Source organism: Mus caroli, unplaced genomic scaffold (assembly GCF_978045245.1).
Source record: "Mus caroli unplaced genomic scaffold, Mus_caroli_1 scaffold_2, whole genome shotgun sequence".
Taxonomy (NCBI): Eukaryota; Metazoa; Chordata; class Mammalia; order Rodentia; family Muridae; genus Mus; species Mus caroli.
In genome coordinates this window covers 89,080,706-89,103,470 of record NW_028227257.1, presented here as the reverse complement: position 1 = coordinate 89,103,470, position 22,765 = coordinate 89,080,706, and the positions used below count along the sequence as shown (strand labels likewise).

At 48.0% G+C, this 22,765-nt stretch overlaps 1 protein-coding gene across 2 annotated transcripts in view; it reads left to right on the top strand.

The window, feature by feature from the left end:
* The window catches only part of Lrp4 (LDL receptor related protein 4), a 59,926-nt gene that overhangs the window by 17,257 nt on the left and 19,904 nt on the right, over positions 1–22,765 (top strand). For both annotated transcript variants that reach the window (XM_021185820.2, XM_029474331.2), the window contains exons 7-28: positions 206–325; positions 684–809; positions 1,715–1,840; positions 2,033–2,167; positions 2,581–2,706; positions 2,991–3,221; positions 3,985–4,141; positions 5,828–6,045; positions 6,208–6,384; positions 7,342–7,464; positions 13,347–13,555; positions 13,681–13,762; positions 14,629–14,734; positions 16,025–16,226; positions 17,946–18,135; positions 18,223–18,354; positions 19,520–19,660; positions 19,906–19,992; positions 20,098–20,269; positions 21,276–21,438; positions 21,555–21,780; positions 22,364–22,667. In XM_021185820.2, the coding sequence (XP_021041479.1) occupies positions 206–325; positions 684–809; positions 1,715–1,840; positions 2,033–2,167; positions 2,581–2,706; positions 2,991–3,221; positions 3,985–4,141; positions 5,828–6,045; positions 6,208–6,384; positions 7,342–7,464; positions 13,347–13,555; positions 13,681–13,762; positions 14,629–14,734; positions 16,025–16,226; positions 17,946–18,135; positions 18,223–18,354; positions 19,520–19,660; positions 19,906–19,992; positions 20,098–20,269; positions 21,276–21,438; positions 21,555–21,780; positions 22,364–22,667 (3,553 nt within the window). The remainder of the gene's footprint in view (positions 1–205; positions 326–683; positions 810–1,714; positions 1,841–2,032; positions 2,168–2,580; positions 2,707–2,990; positions 3,222–3,984; positions 4,142–5,827; positions 6,046–6,207; positions 6,385–7,341; positions 7,465–13,346; positions 13,556–13,680; positions 13,763–14,628; positions 14,735–16,024; positions 16,227–17,945; positions 18,136–18,222; positions 18,355–19,519; positions 19,661–19,905; positions 19,993–20,097; positions 20,270–21,275; positions 21,439–21,554; positions 21,781–22,363; positions 22,668–22,765) is intronic.

Here is a 22,765-nt window from a genome sequence, read left to right as displayed (position 1 = left end):
AGGAGCTTCCTCCAGTGTCAGGGCACAGGTGCCAGCTGGGGCGGGCGCTTAGGGGAACAGTGTCTGAATTCCACGGTCCCTCTGGGGAGGAGCTGGAGTGTTGGGAGGGGCGGGAGATGGGACTTTGGGACTTGGGACTTTCTGCTCTTCCATGAGGTGCTGTGTGCACGGTCTGGCTAGAGACAGGAGACCTTTGTTTCCCCAGCCTCCCACCAGCCCTGCCGCTCTGGGGAATTTATGTGTGACAGTGGCCTGTGCATTAACTCGGGCTGGCGCTGTGACGGTGATGCGGACTGTGATGACCAGTCTGATGAACGCAACTGCAGTGAGTTGGGGGTAACATCAAAGGCTTGGGGGGGCCAAGGAGAAGGGTTTGGGTGCAGATAGAGCATGAAGACATACTGAACAGCTATACAGTTGTGTGGTTGCATGCTGCACAGAGGCACTATATCTAAAGGATACTTGTCGCCTAATAGTCCGTAGACTTGTAGACACACCATGGCAGTTAAAATAGTAGGTGGAAATAGGGGACTCTGAGGAAGGGTCACCTGGTTCATAAAGAGATACCTTCTGCAACACCACCATCAAGAAGAGTAGCCTGTGTACTTTGAGAGGCAGAGAGTTTCAGGCTGGGGTGGGAGGACCAGCCTTTTTTCCATTAATTAGATCTTTGCTCTGTCCAGCCACCTCCATGTGCACAGCCGAACAGTTTCGCTGTCGGTCAGGCCGTTGCGTCCGTCTGTCCTGGCGCTGTGATGGGGAGGATGACTGTGCGGACAACAGTGATGAAGAAAACTGTGAGAACACAGGTGGAGTCCCCAGTGGTATCCCCGCCCTGCCCTAATGTTGGGAGTGGGAAGCAGAGAAGCAAAGGGAGCATTGCCATTGCTTTCAATGGCCTGGACTTTCCCTGTCCTTCCCAGTGAGTGGGGTCAGATCCAGCTGTGGGAGCAGAGGAGATAGCACTCGCTATGCAAGCACAAGGACCCAAGTTAAAATCCCTAGCACCCAAGTTAAAAAGCTAGGTATGGCTGTGAGTGCCTGTAACACCACCAGCCTCACCAAATGGCCAGCTCCTGATTCAATGAGACACCTTGTCTCAAGGCAATAAGACAGAGAATGAACGATCAAGTTAACAGATATCGTCCTTGGCCTCTGCACACACAGGTATGGGCACACATACCCATATTCATAGTCACATGCGTGTAGCACACATCCACACAACACATCACATACGGTACACACACATGCACAATCCAGATGTGCTGAGGAACTGGGTACCATTCTTGAACACAGAGTCAAGGCTGTGAGTCTTCGCAGCTGCTCGAATTCTCACTCCCAATCTGGCCTTGGGAGGAAGGGCTGTTGTCCAGCCAGTAGCCCGGTGTCTACTTCCACTCTGCAGGAAGGACTGGCAGTCTCTGTGTCTGCTCCCCGCCCACCCCACCAGTCCCCTGCTAAACCTGGTTCTGACTACGAGGCTACACTCCGACTCTGTCCCCATCACTCATCCATCGTGGAATCCCAGGGAGAAAACAAACTCAGACACTCAACCAGCCTTGTCTGAGCTGTTTCCTGCCTCGGACCCCATCCCTCCCACCTTGATGCTCAGCTGGCTCCACTTTACCCTAGAAAATGACAGGCTCCTGTCCCTTGTGGACTCAAGCCCTGCCCTCCTGTGACCTGACTCTCCCCCTCCTCCCTCTCTTTCTAGGAAGCCCCCAGTGCGCCTCTGATCAGTTCCTGTGTTGGAACGGGCGCTGTATTGGGCAGAGGAAGCTGTGCAACGGGATCAACGACTGCGGTGACAGCAGTGACGAAAGTCCACAGCAGAACTGTCGTGAGTGTCTCTAGCGGGTGGGCCCTGCCCGCGGTTTGTGGCTGAGCCCCACCCCTAGGGTTCAAAGGGAGGCCTCCCTTGGGACTCTCACAGTTTTTGGGAGCTGTTCTTCGTGGTCCAGGTGGAATGCCAAGTTGGCTGGACGAGGGTGGATTCTGGGCTCGTCTCCCAACTCTGGCTTGGCTGTCACAGGGCCCCGGACGGGTGAGGAGAACTGCAATGTTAACAACGGTGGCTGTGCCCAGAAGTGTCAGATGGTGCGAGGGGCAGTACAGTGTACCTGCCACACAGGCTACCGGCTCACAGAGGATGGGAGAACATGCCAGGGTGAGCTGGGGCCTGCTGGGGGGGGGGGGGGGCAGGCGAGGGGGGGGAGGGGGAGGGACGCTAGGTAGGAGCAGCATATAGAAAGCTGGGTGACATATTAGATGGGTGTGACCTTGACTCTTCGTTACACTGACCCTGGGAAGTAGGGATCATTTCTCTCATTTTGCAGATAGGGAAACGGAAGTGCAGAGAGTATAGGTAATTTACCCAAAGCCACACAGCTAGTAAGCAGCCGAGTTGGAGTTTGAAATCTGAGACTCCATGACCTCAAAGCCCGAATCACTGGTTACACAGTTTCCCTCCTGGCTGTGGCAGTGGATGGGGATATGAAGCCAAGGAGACAATGGGGTGGCTTAGGAGTGCGTGGGAAGATGGCTGTAGGCAGGCTTCCTCACCCTGCCTGGTATCCACAGATGTAAACGAATGTGCTGAGGAGGGGTACTGCAGCCAGGGCTGCACAAACAGTGAAGGGGCTTTCCAGTGCTGGTGTGAAGCAGGGTATGAGCTACGGCCCGATCGGCGCAGCTGCAAAGCTCTGGGTAAGGAGGGTTGGCACTTGGCTGGGTGGGCAGAACAGACAAAAGCCAGGTGTTAGAGCTGAGGGATTTGCTAAGATGTGGACTGAGTTTTTTGCAAGTTGCATTCTGAAAGGCGATTGGGTTTGGGGTTAGAAAGGATTCTAGTGTTCTAGTACAAATGTCAGCAGCTTGGGACATGCTCTAGTGGGCAAAGGGCCCCAGCTATGAGCTGAGGGCATGAGGGTGCATGCTGATGGGTATCTGGCTCTGAAGCCCAGTGGGTCCTATTTCTATGCTGTGTCCAGGGCCAGAACCTGTGCTACTGTTTGCCAATCGTATCGACATCCGGCAGGTGCTCCCGCACCGCTCCGAGTATACACTGCTACTGAACAACCTGGAGAACGCCATTGCCCTCGACTTTCATCACAGGCGGGAGCTGGTCTTCTGGTCGGATGTCACCCTGGACCGCATCCTCCGTGCCAACCTTAATGGCAGCAATGTAGAGGAGGTGGTGTCTACTGGGCTAGAGAGCCCAGGTAGGAAAACAAGGCCCTGAGTGGAGAGCCTGGAATGCCATGTGCAAAAAAACACAGCGAAAGGGGTGGGGGTGGGCCAGTGTTTCCAAAGTGCACAAAGCAGAAGGGCTCTTCCAGTGACATCTTGGGTGGAACTCTCAGATAGGAACCAACTGGAGAGTTGAAAATGCTACTCAATTGGTAGGGTGCTTGCTGAGCCTGAACACAAAGCTCTAAGCTTGATTGATCCCCCAAGCATTGCATAAACCCGACATGATGATGCCTGCCATCTGAAGAGGTACAAGCAAAAGGATCAGAAAAGTTCAAGGTCATTCCAGTTTAAGGCCGGGCTGAGATACACGAGACTCCCATCTCCACATACGAAAAGCAATAGCTAATCTGGTGGCCTCAGGCTTATCCTACAAGCAGGTTATTAAGTGGCTAAGAAGTCAGCAGCATCCAGGGCTAGAGTTGCAACTCAGTAGGACAGCACCCGCCTACTTGTGAAAGGCACTGATTTCTATCCGCACGGCAGCGCCAGGGCGTCCAGAGCTCAAGGCCATCCCCAGCTCTGTGTGGATGAAGTGCGTGACCCCGGTCAACTGCTTGACTTCCCTTTCCACTCTGGGAAGCTCAGTGCCTAGTCACAGAGACGATGTGTGTCAGAGTTACAACAAGGTCCTAGCCTCAGAAGCAACGTCTTGTAAGAGTCTGCTCTTGTTTCCAGGACGCAGAGCTACCTAGGGTGAATGGCTGACACTCTTCCCTTGCCTCCTCTCACCAGGGGGCCTAGCAGTGGATTGGGTCCATGACAAGCTCTACTGGACCGACTCTGGGACGTCGAGGATTGAGGTGGCTAATCTGGATGGGGCCCACCGGAAGGTACTGCTGTGGCAGAGCCTAGAGAAGCCCAGAGCCATTGCCCTACACCCCATGGAGGGGTGAGTAGGTGTCTCAAATTTCCAGGTCCCTCCTGCAGTGGGCAGGGATTGTTCTCAGGCCTCTTTCCAGGCGTTGTGGGTCTTCCTCAGAGCAGTGTTGACAATATGGACTCTCTACCCAGATGCCCTTGTGTCCTGGGTCTGTAGTGTGTGGCCAAACATCCTTGGCTTACTCAACCTCTCCGTGTTCCTTCATTTCTCTCTTTCATTCTTTTGTTTCTTTCCTTTTCTTTTGAATATATGTGAGTAAACCCTTCGGACATGCCAGAAGAGGGCATCGGGTCGCATTCCAGGTGGTTGTGAGCCACCATGTGGTTGCTGGGATTTGAACTCAGGACCTCTGGAAGAGCAGTCAGTGCTTTTAACTGCTGAGCCATCTCTCCAACCCCCTCCCTCTTCATTTATTTCTTGGTTGGCAAATTAAAAACAAACACACATATAAAGCAAACATAAAATAGGCATATTCGGGAGGTGACCGCAGAAGGATTGGGACTTCAAGCCCATCTTCAGCTGCAGAGTTGGGGACCAACCTAAGCTACTGAGACCCTGATCTAAATAAAGATACAACTGCTCCTACAAATATTTAAGGTTAAAATAATGAAGCATTTTGAATGGAATAAAAATAAAATATACAAATTAGGTAAGTTTGAACTGCCTAGTGTATTTTTATTAGCCCATAGAGTGGAGCTAATTAAAAAATATTATTAATTTAAAGCAGCCAGTAGTTGAGGTAATTAATATCATTAATTTGAAATAATTTTAAAAATTAATAGACAAGTCTCCTGCATTGAAGTCTCTTGAAATGAAAATTCCTAGCCTCTGGCCTATATACATTCCATGCTACCTCTTGAGGGGATGACTCGTAAGACCCTGCAATTAGATGTCAACTGTTTGAGAAGTATGGTGTGTGGGAGAGGGGGCATAGAACAGGCCAGGCAGCAGAAGAGATTGAGAAAGAAGAGCCTGTGTGTCCTAACATAGACACTGCACTCTCTCGTCGTCTTCACGGGCTCGGGGATTGCTGTCCACTGCTCCGTTTCTAGCGCCGGTTGCACTCCTTCCATAGCAGGCACGTTTAAAAATCTGATGAACAAATGCTCTGTCTCCAGGCACTTCAATCCAGATACTTAAAACATCATTTTACAGAGCTGGTGATACAGCTCTGTGATAAACAGTTGCCTCGCGTTAGGTTCTGGATTTAACTCGTTGGGTTCAGTCTTCAAACACTGGGGGGGAGGGAGGAAGCATTTTAAATAAGTAATTAAAAAAAAAAAAAAGCATATTTCAAAGCCAGGCATGGTAGCATATGCCTTTAATCCTAGTACTCAGTGAAGCAGATGGAGCTCTGAGTTTGAGGCCAGCCTGGTCTACACAGTGAGTTCCAGGCCAGCCTGGTCTACATAGTGAGTGCCAGGTCAGCCAAGGCTATATAGTGAGACCCTGCCTCAAAGATAGATATAGATAGATAGATAGATAGATAGATAGATAGATAGATAGATAGATTGATAGATAGATAGATTGATAGATAATAAACTAACAAACAGATACAAACAAATGAATAAACAAACAAGATGCTTTCCAGGCAAACGGGTGAACCCCAACGTGTAAAGACGTCTCCTGTTCCGTCACCATGGCTGTCATTCATCAGTCCTCCGCCATCCATCTCTTGACTTCCTTTCTTCCTAGAACCATTTATTGGACAGACTGGGGCAACACCCCCCGCATCGAGGCCTCCAGCATGGACGGCTCTGGGCGTCGAATCATTGCTGACACTCATCTTTTCTGGCCCAACGGCCTCACCATCGACTACGCTGGTCGACGCATGTACTGGGTGGATGCTAAGCACCACGTCATCGAGAGGGCCAATCTAGATGGGAGTCACCGCAAGGCTGTCATTAGCCAGGGTGAGGTCTTTGGTGTGCTGTCTTTCATCTCTCTGCTCCTTCCCCAATTCTGCCCCCAGGAGCCTTGGCAGAGGGTGAGATGTGTGTGGCTGCCAGGTCTGGCTGGGCTCAGGGGCCATGGCAGGCCATGTCTGGACTAAGGTCTTTTTGGACTGTCTCCAGGCCTCCCACATCCCTTTGCCATCACAGTGTTTGAAGACAGCTTGTATTGGACAGACTGGCACACCAAGAGCATCAATAGTGCCAACAAGTTTACAGGGAAGAACCAGGAAATCATTCGCAACAAGCTCCACTTTCCTATGGACATTCATACCTTGCACCCCCAGCGCCAGCCCGCAGGTAAAAAAAAAAAAGTCTCACCAAGTGAGCTAGATGTGTCACCAGTGATGTGGCTGCTGGTGCCTCTTGAGAATCCGCCTTGCACTTGTTATAGATACTGTGAATTTGAGTCAGGGAAGTCCAGAGCTGGCATTAACATGGGCTACTTGCTCCCTCTGCTGGACATTTAGGGTAGTACAACATCAGGACTCATCTGGCTTTTTCCATAAAATGCAAACATTTACAGGGTGTCAGGTACTCGTACTCACATCTGGAAAAGATATCGAAATTAATCCCAAATTAATAATTTGTTTTCATTTCAAATGTTATCCCTTTTCCTGGTTTCCACTCTGCAAACCCCTTATCCCATCCCCCCTTACAACGCTTCTATGAGGGTGCTCCCCAACCCATCCATTCCGACCTCATCATCCTAGCATTCCTCTACACTGGGGCATGGAGCCTTCACAAGACCAAGTACCTCCCCTCCCATTGATGCCAGAGATGGCCCCTTCAGTTCCTTCAGTCCTTCCCCTAACTCCTCCATTGGGGTCCCTGGGCTCAGTCCGATGGTTGGCTGCAAACATCCACATCTGTATTGGTCAGGAACTGACAGAGCCTCTCAGGAGACAGCTGTATCAGGCTCCTGTCAGCAAGCACTTCTTGGCATCAACACTAGTGTTTAGGTTTGGTGTCTGCACCCCACAGAGTTCTTTGGCGGGGGGGGGGGGGTTCAAGACAGGGTTTCTCTGTGTAGCCCTGGCTGACCTGGAACTCACTTTTGTAGACCAGGCTGGCCTCGAACTCAGAAATCCACCAGCCTCTGCCTCCCAAGTGCTGGCTGGGATTAAAGGCATGTGCCACCACCGCCCGGCCAGAGTTCTTATTTATAAGAAAACCCTCCAACCCTTTGACCTGGTGGGGTCTACCTTTGTAAACGTTTATTTTTCCTGATCATCTTGCTCTGGGCTCTTTGAGCAGGGAAAAACCGCTGTGGGGACAACAATGGAGGTTGCACTCACCTGTGTCTACCCAGTGGCCAGAACTACACCTGTGCCTGCCCCACCGGCTTCCGCAAGATCAACAGCCACGCCTGTGCCCAGAGTAAGTGGGTTTGGGACACCAGCCTCAGAGGAGGTGCCTTGTGGGGACAGTTAGAAGGAGCAGTGAGAGGAGTTGGAGGGAAGGCTTGTCAGGCAGGGAGGGCCAGATTCCGCAAGGAATCCATGACAGACTGTAGAGACCAAGGGCTTCCAAGTCAAAGCTGAGGACCTAAACCCAGTGGTAGCTGGAGGCATCATTCAGTGTACAAACACCTCGGCGGGGCTTAGCTCTCACCTCACCAGGCAGAATGCCTTCCATCTGCACAGAAAGAAGGTCCAATTCCTCTAAAAAGCAGGGCAATGGTTTCCATGGAACTTCTGTCCTTTTAGCCTGATCCATAGAAGAGTTTGTGTTGTTAGAGTAGAGAGCAACTGGGATCCCAGATGATGATCTGTGACCACCAAGTAAAAGATGATAGGATTCCCTGGTCTCTTCCATAATCTCTGCTTTGGTTCCTTAGAGCTCCTACAAGACAATTTTTTTTGAATTAATTTTTTATTAGGTATTTTCCTCATTTACATTTCTAATGCTATCCAAAAAGTCCCCAATACACCCCCCCACTCTCCTACCCACCCACTCCCACTTTTTGGTCCTGGCGTTCCCCTGTACTGGGGCATATAAAGTTTGCAAGTCCAATGGGCCTCTCTTTCCAGTGATGACCAACTAGGCCATCTTTTGATACATATGCAGCTAGAGTCAAGAGCTCTGGGGTACTGGTTAGTTCATATTGTTGTTCCACCTATAGGGTTGCAGATCCCTTTAGCTCCTTGGGTACTTTCTCTAGCTCCTCCATTGGGGGCCCTGTGATCCATCCAATAGCTGACTGTGAGCATCCACTTCTGTGTTTGCTAGGCCCCGGCATTGTCTCACAAGAGACAGCTATATCTGGGTCCTTTCAGCAAAATCTTGCTAGTGTATGCAGTGGTGTCAGCGTTTGGAAGCTGATTATGGGATGGATCCCTGGATATGGCAGTCTTTAGATGGTCCATCCTTTCGTCACAGCTCCAAACTTTATCTGTGTAACTCTTTCCATGGGTGTTTTGTTCCCAATTCTAAGAAGGGACACAGTGTCCACACTTTGGTCTTCGTTCTTCTTGAGTTTCATGCGTTTAACAAATTGTATCTTATATCTTGGGTATCCTAAGTTTTGGGGCTAATATCCACTTATCAGTGAGTACATATTGTGTGAGTTCCTTTGTGATTGTGTTACCTCACTCAGGATGATGCCCTCCAGGTCCATCCATTTGCCTAGGAATTTCATAAATTCATTCCTTTTAATAGCTGAGTAGTACTCCATTGTGTAAATGTACCACATTTCCTGTATCCATTCCTCTGTTGAGGGGCATCTGGGTTCTTTCCAGCTTCTGGCTATTATAAATAAGGCTGCTATGAACATAGTGAGCATGTGTCCTTCTTACCGGTTGGAACTCTTCTGGATATATGCCCAGGAGAGGTATTGCTGGATCCTCCGGTAGTACTATGTCCAATTTTCTGAGGAACCGCCAGACTGATTTCCAGAGTGGTTGTACAAGCTTGCAATCCCACCAACAATGAAGGAGTGTTCCTCTTTCTCCACATCCTCGCCAGCATCTGCTGTCACCTGAATTTTTGATCTTAGCCATTCTGACTGGTGTGAGGTGGAATCTCAGGGTTGTTTTGAGTTGCATTTCCCTGATGATTAAGGATGTTGAACATTTTTTCAGGTACTTCTCTGCCATTCGGTATTCCTCAGGTGAGAATTCTTTGTTCAGTTCTGAGCCCCATTTTTTAACGGGGTTATTTGATTTTCTGGAGTCCACCTTCTTGAGTTCTTTATATATATTGGATATTAGTCCCCTATCTGATTTAGGATAGGTAAAGATCCTTTCCCAATCTGTTGGTGGTCTTTTTGTCTTATTGATGGTGTCTTTTGCCTTGCAGAAGCTTTGCAACTTTATGAGGTCCCATTTATCGATTCTCGATCTTACAGCACAAGCCATTGCTGTTCTATTCAGGAATTTTTCCCCTGTACCCATATCTTCGAGGCTTTTCCCTACTTTCTCCTCTATAAGTTTCAGTGTCTCTGGTTTTATGTGGAGTTCCTTAATCCACTTAGATTTGATCTTAGTACAAGGAGATAGGAATGGATCAATTCGCATTCTTCTACATGATAACCGCCAGTTGTGCCAGCACCATTTGTTGAAAATGCTGTCTTTTTTCCACTGGATGGTTTTTGCTCCCTTGTCAAAGATCAAGTGACCATAGGTGTGTGGGTTCATCTCAGGGTCTTCAATTCTGTTCCATTGGTCTACTTGTCTGTCGTTATACCAGTACCATGCAGTTTTTATCACAATTGCTCTGTAGTACAGCTTTAGGTCAGGCATGGTGATTCCACCAGAGGTTCTTTTATCCTTGAGAAGAGTTTTTGCTATCCTAGGTTTTTTGTTGTTCCAGATGAATTTGCAGATTGCCCTTTCTAATTCCTTGAAGAATTGAATTGGAATTTTGATGGGGATTGCATTGAATCTGTAGATTGCTTTTGGCAAGATAGCCATTTTTACAATGTTGATCCTGCCAATCCATGAGCATGGGAGATCTTTCCATCTTCTGAGATCTTTAATTTCTTTCTTCAGAGACTTGAAGTTCTTGTCATACAGATCTTTCACTTCCTTAGTTAGAGTCACGCCAAGGTATTTTATATTGTTTGTGACTATTGAGAAGGGTGTTGTTTCCCTAATTTCTTTCTCAGCCTGTTTATCCTTTGTGTACAGAAAGGCCATTGACTTGCTTGAGTTAATTTTATATCCAGCTACTTCATTGAAGCTGTTTATCAGGCTTAGGAGTTCTCTGGTGGAATTTTTAGGGTCTACAAGACAATTTTACCTTGCAAAGTCATCCCTAGAAATCTCGGAACATAGGTGACCTTATCTAAGGCTAGTCCAGGGAGTTGTTGATCAGGCATAGGGCATGACCAGCAAGAGGGCAGGATTAATTCATTATGTATCCGTCACAACCAATTCAGCATGTATGTATTCATGCTGTATAATCCACTGACTCTCTTAAATCTAATTAAAATTGAATTTGGGAGACTAGGGTGTGGTGGTGTCTATCTAACCCCAGAGCTGGGTGCACAGGGAGGCAGGCAGATCCCTGAAGCTCACAAGCCAGCCAGTCTAGTCAATCAGTGGGGTTTGAATTCACTGAGAGAACTTGTCTCAAAATGAGTAATAAGGTGAAGATGTAGGAGAAGCTGCCCAACTTCCACATGTACACATGTTTACACATACTCATATACAATTTCACAAACATACTGACATACACAGAGGCAAGAATCAGATTCTCTGGGCCCTGTCCAAACAGTGACTGGGGAAAAAATTCTGAGGTTTCTGAGGTTTCATTCAGATACATACTGAGAACTAGTTTCATACTGTATGTTTTTTCCTGGGTTTTTTTTTTTTTTTTTTTTTTTTTTTTTTTGGAGACAGGGTTTCTCTGTGTAGCCCTAGCTGTCCTGGAACTCACTCTGTAAACCAGGCTGGCCTCACACTCAAGAGCTCCTCCTGCCTCTGCCTCCTGAGTGCTGGGATAAAGGCGTGACCACCACTGCCTGCCTTCTTGTGCCCGTCTGCTTCTGCTGTCTTAGATGCAAAATGCTTCCAGGGACATTGTCCCAATGATTTATCAAGGCTTGGAAGAGGGATTTGGAAGTTAGGCAGAAAGCTCCTTTCTGAGTATCGAAATACATAGGTTTTCATATTTGTGGGTTTCTTGTCTGTGCATTTAATCAACTGTGGATGGAAATTTTAAAACTGTGTCTGTACTGAAGATATATTACCCTTTAAAAAGATGCACTACATAGATGTGTGTGTATGTGATATCAGAGGACAATCTATCAAGAGTTTTCTCCTTTTATCCTGTGGGTTCCAAAGCAGGAACTCAGATCAATTGGTGGAGTGGCACGTGAGCCATCTTGCTGGCCTGTATGGGCTCTTTTGGTTATTATTATCTCAAGAACACATTAGAGTCACTGGGGAGATGGCTCAGCTGCTCTTTCAGAGAATCCAGATTCAGTTTCCGTTTCCCACACAGTAGCTCACAGCTGCCTGTCACTATGGTTCCAGGGCCTCTGATGATGTTCTCTGGTCTTCAAGGGTCCAAGGCACACACATGGCACACATGTGTGCATGCAGGCAAGACACTCTGTGTCTTAGAGACAGGGTTTCTCTGTAACAACTATAGTCTTGTCTGTCTTGGAACTTGCTCTGTAGATCAGGCTGGTTTTGAATTTAGAGATCCGCCTGCCTCTGCCTCCCAAGTGCTAGGATTAAAGACTTACATACATATTTCTGGAAGAGAGAAGGATAGAATATAAGCCATCTAAATAGGAATTATATTCCATATTGAATCCTCAGTGTCAAGCAAACAAATACATTATGTTAAATATGTAGATATAGATTACAAGTAATCCAGACATTACTTAGATTATGTAGGATATGCACAGATTATATGAAAATGCTACCCTGTTTTATATACGGGCCCAGAGTATCTATGAGTTGAGTATCTGCGGGGGTCTTAGAAATAATTCCCTGCACATAGCAAAGGCTAACTGTACTGGGCAGTTTTAGACAAGCCAGAGGAGGCCCAGAGGATGGGAAAGCTGCTGTGGAAAGCAATGCCTAAATTTCCCTCTGGAGCAGGCCTGAGCCCCAGTTCTGGGACACAACACTGAGCCCTGAGCGTGCTCTCTGATCTCTGTTAGCCTCCTCCCTGATCTCTGTTAGCCTCATGTGCTCTTCTGAAAATGGGAGCAAGAATAACATGTACTACAAAGCACTGGTATGGGATGTTGCCCTTGTTTTTTCTTTGTCTCCTTCCTTCCTTCCTTCCTTCCTTCCTTGTCTGTCTGTCTGTCTGTCTGTCTGTCTATTTAGCATACAAAATATAGGCTTTATTATGGCATTTGCAAACTTTTTTTTCCTGTTTCTCTGTCTTCTCACCCATTCCCCTGCACAAGCCCCGCCCCTATACCCTTGTACTTCTCTTGGCCTCCTTTCTGCTGAGGTCACATGCCCTTTGACTTCCTCCTTTTCTGAACAGCATTTCTCCCTCATGATCCCCTATCTAATTTCATAGCCTCTGCCCTCATTCATAGCCACTCTCACATGCCTCCAACCCTTGTCAGTTAGGATCACATATGAGAGAGAACGTTTTTCTCTTGTTTTCACTTTTTGAATCTGGGTCACCTCACTTACTGACAACACATTTCAAATCCATTCATTGTCCTGCGAGGTTCATAATTTTATTTATCTTTATGGCCGAGTAGAACAGCACTGCGCGTCTATACCGAGCATTGAGCCTTTCAAGGAAGGAACTTAGTGAGCAGTCATTATTGGCTAATCTGTGAAGAGAACAGCAGATAGAATGATCATTCTAGACGACAGAATAGAAACAGAAACTTTAGCCCGGTAGCATGTCTGTAATTCCAGCACTCAGGAGGCTGAGGCAGGAGGATGGAATTTGAGAAGAGTCTGTAGAAAGACCCTGTCTCAGGGAAACAAAAGACCAGAAGACCTGAAATAGGACAAAGATCTCAGAAGTAACCTGGGAGTTGGCAGTGGCCCAGCCACGCCGCTGGAAACAGTCAAGGGAAGTCAGGGGAGAGAACAGTTCGAATGAAGCTGATAGGAGCCTAAGCAGTGGGGTAAACTCTGTTCCCACTGGACTCTAAAGGAGGAGAAGCTGGGCTGGGCTTCAGGGCACCTGCAGTATGACGAGTAGGGGGCAAAGGGCAGCAGGTCCCAGGAAGTGTGATTGAACCAGGTGTCACACAGATGAGCATCTGTGTCTGTCACCATTACTGGATTTAGAGCATTAAAAGGAGACCCCTCTCGGCCTTTGATCAGGTCTTGACAAGTTCCTGCTTTTTGCCCGAAGGATGGACATCCGTCGGATCAGCTTCGACACAGAGGACCTGTCCGACGATGTCATCCCACTGGCTGACGTGCGCAGTGCTGTGGCCCTTGACTGGGACTCCCGGGATGACCACGTGTATTGGACAGATGTCAGCACTGATACCATCAGCAGGGCCAAGTGGGATGGAACAGGACAGGAGGTAGGGCTGCTCGGATCCAGTCCCTCCAGGAGGGAAAGTGTTTCCAGTTCCTTGCGGTTGGTGGAGTTTGGGCTCCAGAGCTGGAATAGGAGTGCAGACAGTGATAAACTTTGCTTCCTGCCCAGGTGGTAGTGGATACCAGTTTGGAGAGCCCTGCTGGCTTGGCAATTGATTGGGTCACCAACAAGCTCTACTGGACAGATGCAGGTATGTACAGGGAGCCTGGCTGTCTTGAGTCTTCTGAGTCTTTAGTTCTTATCTAAATTGCAACTTCTATGTGCTATACTTGGTGCTTGTAAATATTTTGTGGCATCTTGAACAATGAACTTATGACCTATTTTGTTTTGTTTTTTGTTCCATGAATGTCCAGACAAAAAAGGCATTTTTTTCTATGAGTCTTAGTGGGGTAGAGACGTGGGAGATAAAAAGAATATCTCTAAACTAGCATTCTTCAAAGTGTGGTTTCTGGAACAACAATATCAGCATGTCCTGAGAAGTTGTGAGAAATTTAGATCCTGGTCTTACTCAAAATCTTGAGGAATTGATTGGAAAAATCTTTACAGATCCATTCATGTGTATGTGTGTGCCTGAGTGTGTGTTTGTAGACCAGGTATGTACAGGTGACCATGGAAGCCAGACCAGGGTGTCACATCCCCTGGAACTTAGTTACAAGCAGTCTTGAACCACCCAATGTGGGTGTTGGGAACTGAACCTGTGTCATTTGCAAGAGCAGCAAGCACTCTTAACCCCTGAGCCATCAATCCAGCCACAGGGATCTGTATTGTAACGAGCTCTCCTCATTCTTATGTGCACTGAAATCTGGGAATTGTCGCCTCGAATCATAGGATGGAGTGGGCTTCCTGAGGTTTAGAAACTTGTGCTATTCCAAGGAGTGAAACTAATCACTGCCTTGAATTCTCTCTCAGCTTCAGTCAGTGAATATCCATTGCGTAGTCACTACAAAATCCTTGCCACGCATTTACTGCATACAGAGCTCTGGGCTAGGCAGGAGTTGGGCCAGAAGGAAAGAGCAAGCCTGGAATTAATTTTTTTTTCCCCTGATCCCTTGGTAGGCACGGACAGGATCGAAGTGGCCAACACAGATGGCAGCATGAGGACAGTGCTCATCTGGGAGAACCTTGACCGTCCTCGGGACATAGTGGTGGAGCCCATGGGCGGGTACGTGCTGTCCCTTCTGAGCCCCAGCTCCCCTAAGAACTGGGTACAAGATGGGAATCTGGAGATTAGGGAGAGGGGCCAGATCTGTGGATGTGCTAAGGGCAGAGTGAGCGCGAGAAATCACTGTCTCCTCTCTGGCAAGAGAACCTTTTAAATTTTAAATTTTCTTTAAAAATATTTTTTATTGTTGTTTGCTTTTAAAAGCAATTTTATCATTAAAGAATATTAAATTTGTACGGGCTGGAGATTTGGCTCAGAGGTTAAGAGCACTGTCTGCTCTTCCAGAGGTCCTGAGTTCAATTCCCAACAACCACATGGTGACTCACAACCATCTGTAATGAGATCTGGTGCCCTCTTCTGGCCTGCAAGCATAATGCAGGCAGAAAGCTTTATACATAATAAATAATTAAATCTTTTTGTTTGTTTGTTTGTTTGTTTGTTTTTGTTTTTCGAGACAGGGTTTCTCTGTATAGCCCTGGCTGTCCTGGAACTCACTTTGTAGACCAGGTTGGCCTCAAACTCATAAATCCGCCTGCCTCTGCCTCCCAAGTGCTGGGATTAAAGGTGTGCGCCACCACACCCGGCCAATAAATAAATCTTTAAAAAAATATTAAATTTATAGAAAACAAAATTCTTACCTTCAGCATAGTCATTGTTAACACTTTAAAGCATATTTTTCTGAAATATATTTTTCTCTAAATGCTCACAAATATTGGTGGTGGTGATGGTGATGGCGGCGACACTTTGGGTTTTATAAAAGTGACATCGTTTGGGAACCAGATAAACCAGACCAAACAAAATCCCCAGCCTGCCCCCACCTCCCGCAAAAGCTATACTTCAGTTTGGCTATATATCCTTCATAGCTTCCTCACCAGACCATATAGTCCTGCCTTGCTCTTCTTCATAGTTAACACGGAATTTTGTGAACTCACGTGTCCTAGTTATTTAATGCGTGTAGTCAAGAGAATATGTCTGTTGGGCACAGCAGTACACGCAGAGTTCACTCTCCCTCTTCTTTCTTCATGCCTAAGGAGGTCTCTTTTGCTACATACTTTAAGCTTTGGCCGCTCATCTATAAGACTCTGAGGTATCTTTTGATAGTGATGGAAGATATAAGCCTTCAGGGACATGGCTCTGAGTCCAGGCTTAGGGTAACTCTTGGAGCAGAACCCTAAAAGCCTTTGAGAACCCTGCACCCTCATCGGTATTTCTTCCGTGCTGTGGACTGACCCTCCACCTCACTCACTTAAGCTTCGAAGTCTAAAAGCCCCTTTGCTTGCTTTTATCCAGGTACATGTATTGGACTGACTGGGGTGCAAGTCCCAAGATTGAACGGGCCGGCATGGATGCCTCCAGCCGACAAGTCATCATCTCTTCGAACCTGACCTGGCCTAATGGATTGGCTATTGACTACGGCTCTCAGCGGCTGTACTGGGCAGATGCCGGCATGAAGACTATTGAATTTGCTGGGCTGGATGGCAGCAAGAGGAAGGTAAAGGTGCCACTAGAGCATCTTGCCCTGCTCTGGAAGCCTCCAGTGCAGCATCCTCTGGCTGGTGGCTGACAGGAGCTAGGGGGACCCAGAAGTTATGGGACCAGCATGGGACAGATGCTGTTTGTCTAAGAATGTAGCTCCAGGGAACACGGGGCTGCTGGTTGACGATTCAAGCTTATTAGGAATTAGGGTGGACAGTGGGCTGGACACACACACACAGAGGCTTTCCTAATCTCCATAACAACTGATGGTAATCAATCAGCTACTTTGTACCTGGCCAATGACTGAGCTGCCTCTCTTTTGCCATTGTTTATTTTGTTATCATTTCCAACTTTCTGGAAAATTACAAGAGTATAAGAGGAATAATATTTTGCCCCATTTCCCGTACCATTCTCTTTGTTCTTTTCCCCCTTCCTCCTTCCTCCCCTCCTTTCTCTCCACACACACATACACACATACACAAATATAAACATTCACACACACAATGATTTTTCTGAATCATCTGAGATTAAATTAGAAACATCCTGCCACAGTTGCAATATTTTCTTAAGAACCTTATATGGTAAAACTGAGCCTGGAGAAAGCACAGTAGGTAAAAAATCTCTGGCTACAGAAGCACGAGGACCTGAGTTCGAATTCCCGTGTCCACATAAACTCTGTTCAGTGTAGCACAAATATCTGTTATCCTAGGACTCCCAAGGGAAGTCGGGAGGCAGAGACACGAGAATCTCAGAAGCTCAGAAGCCTGCTATCTTGGCATACACAGCAGAAAAACAACAGAGACTGGTGGAAGGTGAAGACACGTACATGAGGTTATCCTCTGACTTTCACACAGGCACATCGATTGTACCCATACAGATATCACACACACTGAAAAACAAACAAAAGAACAATGAAATTAATGTTAACATGATATTACTGTGCAACTCACAGTCTGTGTGTAAATTCACTTCCAATTTCTTTAATAATGCCTTTTAATATTTTTCTCTTTTACTCCAATATCTAATCCAGAATTACTCATTGCATTTAATGACCCTGCCCCCCACCTCAGCCTCCCTGGGGCCTTGCTATGACAGGGCCTTGCTATATGGCCCAAGCTGGCCTCAAACTTGGGCAATCTGCCTGTCTGGTCCTGCTCAGTTCTGGGACAACAGACCTGTACCAACATGCCCGGCTCATAATCATGTCTCTTTAACGTCTAATCTTGTTTCTTCCTCAGACTTTCCTAACCTTTCTGTTTAAAACAAAACCATTTATTTAGTTTGTGTGCGCTACAGTGCATGCATGGAGGTCAGAAGACAGTTTGTAGGAATTGGTTTTCTCCTTCCACCACATGGAGTCCTGAGATTGAACTCAGGTCGCCATATTTGGTGGCAAGCCCCTTTACTCCCTGAGACACCTTGCTGGCCAGTCTTTCCATTTTCAAAAAGGAAAAAATCCCTTTCTTATGGTATCTATTTTGATTGCTTGGTCAAGGTGGCATCCTCTATAAAGCTGCTAACTTTCCTTTTGTGATTTGAGCCAAAACACACTGGAGATATGCAAGTGCCATTTTCCAGTAGCCACATAGCACTTAGATAGGTAGGTGTTAACACACGCTGGCAGACACGAGCTGGGAGACAAGCTCTAGGTCACAGGAACTTGCTTCCTAGCACTTTGCTAAGCTCCTGCCTCATCCCTGTACTGATTCGTGATGCAAGTGTTGGGGCCTTCCAGGTACTAATCGGAAGCCAGCTCCCCCACCCTTTCGGGCTGACTCTGTATGGACAGCGCATCTATTGGACTGACTGGCAGACCAAGAGTATACAAAGTGCTGACCGGCTGACCGGGCTAGACCGGGAGACTCTGCAGGAGAACCTAGAGAACCTCATGGACATTCATGTCTTCCACCGCCAGAGGCCTCCAGGTAAGCAGCCAGCAGCAGCTGCTGGCGTCTCCCTCAGCCTTTCCATTCCCTAGCTGCCCCCATTGAAAGCTCCCTCTCCCTCTACAGTGATGACGCCGTGTGCTGTGGAGAATGGCGGCTGTAGCCATTTGTGTCTCAGGTCCCCAAATCTGAGCGGCTTCAGCTGCACCTGCCCCACAGGTATCAACCTACTGCGAGATGGCAAGACATGCTCACCAGGTGAGTCAAAGCATGGTCTAGGTGGGTGGAAAGGGGCTGCCTCTTCTCGGCAGGAATCCTCTGATATGGTCAGAGAATCTGTGGAAGAGTGGGGGCTTTTAGGAGAAGGAGCAGGTAGACAGGATGGAGGTCAGGTCCCGTCGTTTCTTGTGGTCTTCTTGGATAGCAGCGAGACTGTCCTGTCTCAACACTCTCCTCACCTGTTGCAAGGTTATAATACGGTAATTTGTTTAGAACAGGACACTCCTTTGGAGAAACTTGGTGAAATAAATGTAAGAAATGTGTCCTATCTACAATGGACTGGTACCCTCTCTTCCTTAAGTGTGCCACTTTTGTGAGCATAGGACCTGTGTGTCATTCTTATGGGAGGACCCCAGAAGTAAGGCCTCGCTGCTCAGATGTTAGGGGTCAAGGTTTCTCCTAGGGCTACTGTGTGGGAGGCTTGGACTCTGACCTCATAAGGAATCTGAAGGCCTCTCAGCTGGTGAATGAAGCTCTCTGGGACCCTATTCCTCCACTTCTTAAGCTTTATGATAAAGGAGTCCTTCAAAGAGCGCTGCTGCTACGATACTGCTTTCTGTTCCACTCCTGTTTTTTAATCGTGTTTGTGTGCGTGTGTGTGTGTGTGGTGTGTGGTGTGTGTCTGTCTGTCTGTCAGAGGATAACATAAGGTAGTCTGTTTTCTCCTTCCATCAAATGGGTCCTGGAGACTGAATTCAGGTCATCAGGCTAATAGCAAGCACATTCACCCACTGAGTCATCTTGCCACACCTCCTTCCATAGAATAAATGTACACCTGTAATCCCAGCCCTTGGGAGAATTAGGAGTTGAAGACCCTCCTCATCCACACAGTGAGGTCAAGGCCAGCCTAGGCCATATGAGGCCCCTTTTCAAGCTCTCCTAACACCCAAAAAGGAAGTACCATTTATACATATGTGCGAAGTCTAGTGCTCAGTACTTTATGTATATACACAATTTCTTTTCATTCTTATAGTTATCCTGTTATTATCCCCATTATATAGACCAGGCTTAAATAACTTCAGTAATTTGCCTAGGCTCATACCGCCAGACCATTAGTATTGGACTTCAGTTAGCCTGCCTCCAATTCCTCTTAGTGTCTCTGCTAGAGTGACTGTCCTCCCTCCTTCTCTCTCCACCTGGGCAGGCATGAACAGTTTCCTCATCTTCGCCAGGAGGATTGATGTTCGCATGGTCTCCTTGGATATCCCTTATTTTGCTGATGTGGTGGTACCCATCAACATGACCATGAAGAACACCATCGCCATTGGAGTGGACCCGCTGGAAGGTGTGTGTGTGTGACTCTTGTTCTCATTTATATTTCTGTGCCTGATCAAAAGCCATCAGTGTCCTTTCTTCCTCCACCTTTGCCTTCTGTTCCTGCTGTCACTGCCAAAAACGGCCCTGCTATGACATGCCCCCACTTGCATCCATTTCCCCTCTTTGCCTGTCCCGGTGTCTCAGGCTCTGAGTCAGTTGTGGGTGCCTCTGTGGGCAGGCAGGACCTGGGTTGAGTCAAGCCTTCCCTCTCAGGAAAAGTGTATTGGTCTGACAGCACGCTGCACAGGATCAGCCGTGCCAGCCTGGATGGCTCACAGCATGAGGACATCATCACTACAGGTGAGCCTTCCTCCCAACCCGAGGGCCACCTGTCTGGCTAAAGAGCTGGGAAATATCCCATCTGTCTTAAGGAAGGAGTCAGAGTGCTCTTCCAACATCCTGCAGGTCTGCAGACCACAGACGGACTTGCAGTGGACGCCATCGGCCGGAAAGTGTACTGGACAGACACAGGAACGAATCGGATTGAAGTTGGCAACCTGGATGGGTCTATGCGGAAAGTGTTGGTGTGGCAGAACCTTGACAGTCCCCGGGCCATTGTATTATACCATGAAATGGGGTGAGAGCTGGCTTTATCACTCTGAGTGGACCAAGCTTAGCCGAGACGATGGATAGGTGAAGGTGTGCACAGCGGGAAATGACCATGAAGCATAGGAGCACTGTGAACCCTGTAGGTCACAAAGGCTGACCCCTGACCCCGGACTGTTCCACTCCCTGGCAGCTTCTTTCATTGTGTCACTGTAGCATACAGCGTTAAAGCATGAGCCTTGCCATCAGTAGACAGGATGCAAGAGCCCGGGGGAATCCATCACTTAGCAAAGTGCTTGCCACACAAGCATGAAGACCCGAGTTTGGAATCTCAGTACCCAAATAGAAAGCTAGGTACAGTGATAAGTGCCTATGATCCTAATACTGAAGAGGCAGAAACAGGAGGAGCCCAGAGATTGCTGGCCAGCTAGGCTTGCTGGACCAATGGGCTCCAGGTTCAGTGAAAGATCCTATGTTAAAAAAAATAATAATAAGGTAGAGGGTTGGAGAGATGGCTCAGCAGTTAAGAGCACTGACTGCTCTTCCAGAGGTCCTGAGTTCAATTCCCAGCAACCACATGGTGGCTCACAACCATCTGTAATGGGATCTGATGCCCTCTTCTGGTGTGTCTGAAGACAGCAACAGTGTACTCATACATTAAATGAATAAATAAATCTAAGGTAGAAAGTGAATGGGGACCATCCATCTCTGGCCTCAAGCCTCACATGCACACACACGGCATGCACCTGCATGCACAAGGACACACACAGAGACCAAGACTCCAATTCTTCCATGTGTATTAGCTTCCTCACTTTGTATGCAATGTTTAAAATCTCTGATCCTTATCAGCTTCTTCCCCTATCAAGCAAGGGACAGTAAAATGCACACTTTGCCACCCACCCTTGCGAGGGTGAGCTAATAATGTGTGTCAAGTGTTTGGCGCACCATAGGAACACCACAGTATGTTTGATGCACTGCAGGTATTTGCAGACTATAGGAGCTATTAGAATAACCAGCTGTTTCACCTCCTCCATCAGGTTCATGTACTGGACAGACTGGGGGGAGAACGCCAAATTAGAGCGTTCTGGAATGGATGGCTCAGACCGTACTGTGCTCATCAACAACAACCTAGGGTGGCCCAATGGACTGACTGTGGACAAGACCAGTTCCCAACTGCTGTGGGCTGATGCCCATACTGAGGTGAGAGCCCTGCCCCTGCTTCCCAGAGGCCTGGGAAGCTGGAAGAGAGCTGTTCAGGGTCTTCAGTGAAGGCCCCTGGTGGACTAAGAGCCACCTCTGCTCAATCTCCTCCACAGAGAATTGAGGTGGCGGACCTGAATGGCGCTAATCGGCATACACTGGTGTCACCAGTCCAGCACCCATATGGCCTCACTCTGCTTGACTCCTATATCTACTGGACCGACTGGCAGACCCGCAGCATCCACCGGGCCGACAAGAGTACTGGCAGCAATGTCATCCTTGTGAGGTCCAACCTGCCAGGCCTCATGGATATCCAAGCTGTTGACCGGGCACAGCCACTGGGTGAGAAGATCCTAGGATTCTTGACTCAGAGCCACCGGATTTCTGGGGCTATCACGACAGCAGAATATAGCCAGAGCACAGAGTTACTTACAGACAGACTTCCTAAGCTCCACTTCTGGGATAAGTCTTTTGTCCCTCTAGGTATGGTTGGTACTCCACAGGTCTTTGATGCTGCTACCTCCAAAGAGCTCTCAGAGACATTTGCTCTACCTCATTTCTGCCAAACGCTGACTCTTGTCACTAAGAGTAGCAAGTTACCCATAGAGACTGGACTTATGAAAGCTCTAGTCTCCCAGGCTGGGTGTGAACACTCTAGCCCCCCAGCTGGAGTGTGAAAGCTCTAGCCTCCCATGCTGGCTGTGAACACTCTAGCCCCCCAGGCTGGGTATGAAAGCTCTAGCCTCACAGGCTGGGTGTGAACACTCTGGCCCCCAGGCTGGGTGTGAAAGCTCTAGCTCCCCAGGCTGGGTGTGAAAGCTCTAGCCCCCCAGGCTGGGTGTGAACACTCTAGCCTCTCAGGTTGGGTGTGAAGGCTCTAGCCTCCTAGGCTGGTTGTGAATGCTTGATTCTCCTCTCTCACCAGGTTTTAATAAGTGTGGCTCAAGAAATGGCGGCTGTTCCCACCTCTGTTTACCTCGGCCTTCTGGTTTCTCCTGTGCCTGTCCCACTGGCATTCAGCTGAAGGGAGACAGGAAGACCTGTGACCCCTCTCCAGAAACCTACCTGCTCTTCTCTAGCCGAGGCTCCATTCGCCGTATCTCACTGGACACCGATGACCACACAGACGTGCACGTTCCTGTTCCTGGGCTCAACAATGTCATCTCCCTAGACTATGACAGTGTGGATGGAAAGGTCTATTACACAGACGTGTTCCTGGATGTTATCAGGTATGAGTGGCACTGGAACAGGCGGGGGACACAGACCTGATCCTGAGCAGTCATGTGTGAGGTTACATTCTCTGTTGACAAATAAGCAGACTAGATGG